The sequence below is a fragment of the Tarenaya hassleriana genome, unplaced genomic scaffold, assembly GCF_000463585.1.
Source record: "Tarenaya hassleriana unplaced genomic scaffold, ASM46358v1 Cleome6, whole genome shotgun sequence".
In the NCBI taxonomy this organism is placed as follows: Eukaryota; Viridiplantae; Streptophyta; class Magnoliopsida; order Brassicales; family Cleomaceae; genus Tarenaya; species Tarenaya hassleriana.
In genome coordinates, this window is record NW_010968505.1 from 4,499,454 (window position 1) to 4,503,828 (window position 4,375).

At 37.2% G+C, this 4,375-nt stretch overlaps 2 protein-coding genes across 5 annotated transcripts; both read right to left on the reverse strand.

Annotated features, from left to right (window-relative positions):
• Position 1: 1 nt before the first annotated feature.
• Positions 2 to 814, reverse strand: LOC104799732 (60S acidic ribosomal protein P2-4-like; the record flags this gene model as incomplete). Its single annotated transcript, XM_010522373.1, has 3 exons — positions 704 to 814; positions 500 to 589; positions 2 to 135 (listed from the first exon to the last, which is right to left on the reverse strand). Coding segments are annotated over exons 2-3 (222 nt in total), but the record flags the coding sequence as incomplete, so codon positions are not given.
• A 307-nt stretch (positions 815 to 1,121) lies between these two features.
• Positions 1,122 to 3,688, reverse strand: LOC104799541. 4 transcript variants are annotated; one of them, XM_010522116.1, is made up of 8 exons: positions 3,596 to 3,688; positions 3,374 to 3,453; positions 2,617 to 2,766; positions 2,418 to 2,491; positions 2,210 to 2,328; positions 1,730 to 1,813; positions 1,389 to 1,516; positions 1,122 to 1,314 (listed from the first exon to the last, which is right to left on the reverse strand). In XM_010522116.1, exons 2-7 carry the CDS (start codon positions 3,378 to 3,380, stop codon positions 1,414 to 1,416), a joined length of 537 nt encoding a protein of 178 aa, XP_010520418.1. In that variant the 5' UTR covers positions 3,381 to 3,453; positions 3,596 to 3,688; the 3' UTR covers positions 1,122 to 1,314; positions 1,389 to 1,413. The 4 variants fall into 4 exon arrangements, with proteins under 4 accessions (XP_010520418.1, XP_010520416.1, XP_010520415.1 ...); XM_010522114.2 differs by having other exon boundaries at positions 1,122 to 1,516; positions 3,670 to 3,688; XM_010522113.1 differs by having other exon boundaries at positions 1,122 to 1,516.
• Positions 3,689 to 4,375: the final 687 nt, after the last annotated feature.

Below are 4,375 nucleotides of genomic sequence, written 5' to 3' on the forward strand. Positions count from 1 at the left end.
CTCCACCCGCCCCACCACCGCCAGAAGGAACAGAAGCTAACTTCTCCCTACCCGAAGCAATCAGTTCGGTGATGTCTTTTCCACTAACTTCTTTTAGAAGAAGCTCAATGCTCTCCTCGTCAACCTCGGCACCAACTTAATTGTACAAATAAAATATGGTCATGATTCATGATCCAAACACGAAAATCACTCAAATCACTACCCTCCATTCTCCAGTTCAAGGATTCAAAGAATACCCACAAATCTCACAACTACATAATCATCAATCTTTTACATGCATTTCAAAAAACCTTCACATCTGGGGATTAAACTAAACTCTTAAGACAAAAGAAATGCAGAAAAACCTATAAAAAATCCCTAAAAGGAGCGTTTTTAGAGCGACCCATATTCAGGTTTCAGATCATTGTCCATAAAAAATCACACACTACAAGCTAGTAATCGCAGATGAAAGTTATAAATTTGACCTAAAAATGTGAAGTCCAAACATATCGTAAAATACCTGATCCAAGAATGTCCTTGATATCAGCGGCAGAAGGGCTAGCCTTGCCTCCGAGAACGGCGAGCAAAAACGCAGCGATAACCTTCATTTCTGCCCTCGAAAATCAAAACAAAGAAACCCAAACAGAGAACATATTAGCAACAATGGCGTGAAAAACTACAATGCAATCAAAAGAGAATGAAATCGGGATCGAAAGAGAAATACCCAAGTCGTAAGAATCGGAACTGCCCGAGAATCGGTGAGAGGAAGCTACGAGTTAGGGTTTTCAAGTCGCAAGAGTTAATCAAGAGAGAGCGGAAGTGGGTTATATATAGTTAGGGTTTATTCTCTCTCCTCTTGTCTGAGCATTGAATCGTAGCCGTTCTTTTTTATTCTTCCAATTATATCCTCGACTTGGTACTGTTGTAACCCCGACCGGTTCAACCATGAACGGACCACTATTATGCTCTAAATCGGTTTTCAAAATATTGAATAATCCAACCGGTTTGAATTGGTTTTCCTAATAATCCAAGATTTGGAAGACCTTAAGCAATTCAAGATTATGGTGGCGACCTAAATCCAGACCTTTGATACATCCGTGGAGACGATGGTTATAACGAGGATATCTTACGAAAATAAGAAATAAGAGTTTAATAAGGGTTTCTTAAGCAAAATTATCTTAAAACCGTAAAAAAGGGAGTCATTTTACCGACCAAGGCATTACCAATGGCATTGTCTTGGTTTACATACCGGTTTGGCTCTGGTTTACCTATCCGTCGATTTTTGACATCCAAACAAGATTCTCAGGAAAATGGATCTTCAGATCGGTTTTTATCCTGAAGTTCACTCGAGTTCATCAATATACGAACAAGGTTACCTTTGCGAATATCGCCACAAGAGAGAAGCTTACTCTCGGGAACAAATGACCAGAGCTTTCACCACAAGAACCATCTTTTTCTAGATGAAGGTTTCGGGGTCTGATCAGATTCATCCTTTTTCCTATTCTCTATTCCCTGCTTCAGAGACTCCAATCTTTTCCTGTGACATCCATAAAAGTTTAGTTTGAGAAAAAAACCAAAGACCCAAGTCATGAACAAGAATATATAATACAGGGCAAGAAGAATTTTTTAGATATAAAGCTAAGAATCACTAGTCGAGGTGTGATTAGAATAACAAGTGACATAGAATCAGTTAATAGATATAACCTATTATGATTGTGTATAAAAAGATAGGATAAGGTTTTTACAGTACTTGGTATCTGTAAGTCGGCCATGCAAACTCCATCTTTGGCGAAATCCGTCAATGCCTTCTACTCCGCTTGCAAGAATCAAGCGCCTGCGTATAGAAATGATACAAGCAATATAAGAGTGATAGTCCATCACGAAGAAAACTGAAACGATCGAGGCATTTGCTCCATCAAAGTATGAAAGGTTTTGGACAAGTATTGAGGTTGTGAAAAGATTTTCCAAACACAGGATAATACTGCAAAGTATTAGTTAAGGTTTGGTATCAGAATTCAGAATAAGAGCAAACTCAGTACGTTGTTCGCATCATAGGAGACAAAACTATTCACAAGGTTATCAAAGAGAAGGAAAACCACAAATATTTTCCATCTGAAAAGTATCTCTAACATGATAGTTTTATAATAGACGGAGATCCACAGCATCATAATATCGAATTTGTCAACCGAGGAACCTTTAACGAAGGCCTATAACTATATCAAGGAAATACCGTTCTAATGATGTGACTTCAGTTTCAAGCTGAGAAGTCCTCTCCTTAGCAAGATCTAGAGGCATAGACGACCCTAATTTGTGTTCGCTGTCTTGAAGCCTTTGTCTCAGTACCTTATCCTATAAGCATAGCCAAAAGAGTTTGTATCAAATACCATCTTGAAATAAGAGATAGAAGATCGGAAAGGATTATACAGAGATGACCTTACCCTCTTTTCAGCACACTCCCGATACAAAGCAAGCTCCTCTTGGCAAAATGGTTCAATATCATTGATTTGCAAGCCTGAAATAGAGAATCGATCGTGTGTACTGGCAGGTCTTGGAACAGTTGTATAGGAAACCGAAGGGAAGGATAATATATGATCCTAGACATTATAACAAAAACCACATGGCAGAACAAAACCTTACATAGGAACAGATTCCTCAAAATTCCATCGCATAATTCAACGCCCTCCAACACGTGAGAAGCAATTTCTGGTGGGATTATAGGGGATGGAGGACCCAACATCAGGTCGTCACCGACCAGTATAGTCTCCTCCATCGTTGGTTGTGAATCCACTGAAAGAAAAGAAACAAGAATGTTCACTAACAGTACATAGACCACCATGAATATCGAGTTTCATCTATAATCCATGAAGAACAAAAACAAAACAATTTCCCAAGGACATCCATTCAGTTCTCCAATACAGGGTCTGATATTTTCTCATTTAAAAATAAAAAAGTTCCATGAAAACGCCAAGTTAAACAAATAAAGAAACAAACTTTAGGGAAATGAATTCATATTTCGTTTAAAAAAAAACTTTTGTGAGAAGAACAAGAGTATATACCAATACATAATCACATAGGATTGGTTTTCAAGTATTGTCACTAGAAAGTCATCAATGCCCATTATACCAACAAAAGAACATTGATGACCCTGCGCGTTTGGTGATTCCGCATTTTTTACAAGATATTGTAGAACATTTTCATCACATGGAACAAAATTTGAACTTTAAACCACGAAGAACGCAAATTCATATAATTTACTTACTTGAATACGAAAGTTTCGTAATCCAACAAAAGATTATGCAATACAACGAAAAAAACCTCTATGTCAAGCTTTACGACTGAATCAATCGAAACCCAGAAGATGAAAATTCACAAAGTTCACGAATCATTCACATACCATCCATGGCGGCTCTGTACCAACTTCCCCAATATCCAGAAGCTAATAACTAAGAAAGTAGACGAAACCTCGGGAAAACCCTGAAATTTCAGACAAGAAAGAAAGAGACATCAAAATCACCATGGTAGTTTAGGAGAGCCATTAATACAACAGAATATTTTGAAGGCACAAATCTCTCTTAGGCATTTCGTCGAACATGTCCCAGGCATCAAATGCACTTACCCGATCAAATGTACTTATCCGTTTACGTAACAAACCCAATTAAACACAACAAATGTCGGGAGGGCAAAAATAACCTTAAATGATACATTGGACTTCATCGTATACCCTTCATAAAAAAAAGAAAAAAGACAACATCAAATATAACCTTATAAATGTAGTTTCCCTATAATACCCTTTATTAATTTATATAATATAATAAAATAAAATAAAAATTATATTTCTCTCTTCTCTCCACCTCTCTCTCTCCCGCTTTCTTCTCTCTGCATCTCTCTCTCCTGCTTTCTTCTCTCTCCTCCTCTCGCTCCATTGTCTCTCTCCTTTCTCGTGCTCTCTCTCTCCTCTCATTCTCTCTCACGTTTTCTTCTCTCTCCACCTCTCGTTCCATTGTCTCTCTCCTTTCTTGCGCGCCCTCTCTCCTCTCCTCCTCTCTCTCTTATGTCTCTTCTCTCTCTCTCGCTTTCTTCTCTCGCCACATATCTCTTGCTAATAGATAATTTATCATTTTAAAATATGTTATTCATTTTGGACATTTATAATTTTTGTTGTTTTTGAATTTATATTTGAACTATATGATATGGATGAGTCAAACAGATCAAATCGAGTAAATTCTCCAAATTGGGCAAACTCACAAAGCTCATCAAAATAGTCATACTCATCAATCTGGTCTTACTCTTCAAACTGATCATATTACTCATATTATGTGTTTGTTTTATACAAACATAATGAATACAGATGATAAAAAGAATGACAATTATTTATTACGAGTCTTGTCATAAATGG

Bases quoted from the DNA above. Each gene is read 5' to 3' on its own strand.
- LOC104799541 (XM_010522114.2), bottom strand. The intron at 2,329-2,417 runs GTAAGGTCATCT...CTATGCTTATAG, and splicing joins GGGAGTGTGCTGAAAAGAGG to GATAAGGTACTGAGACAAAG. The intron at 1,517-1,729 runs GTACTGTAAAAA...TGGATGTCACAG, and splicing joins GGCCGACTTACAGATACCAA to GAAAAGATTGGAGTCTCTGA.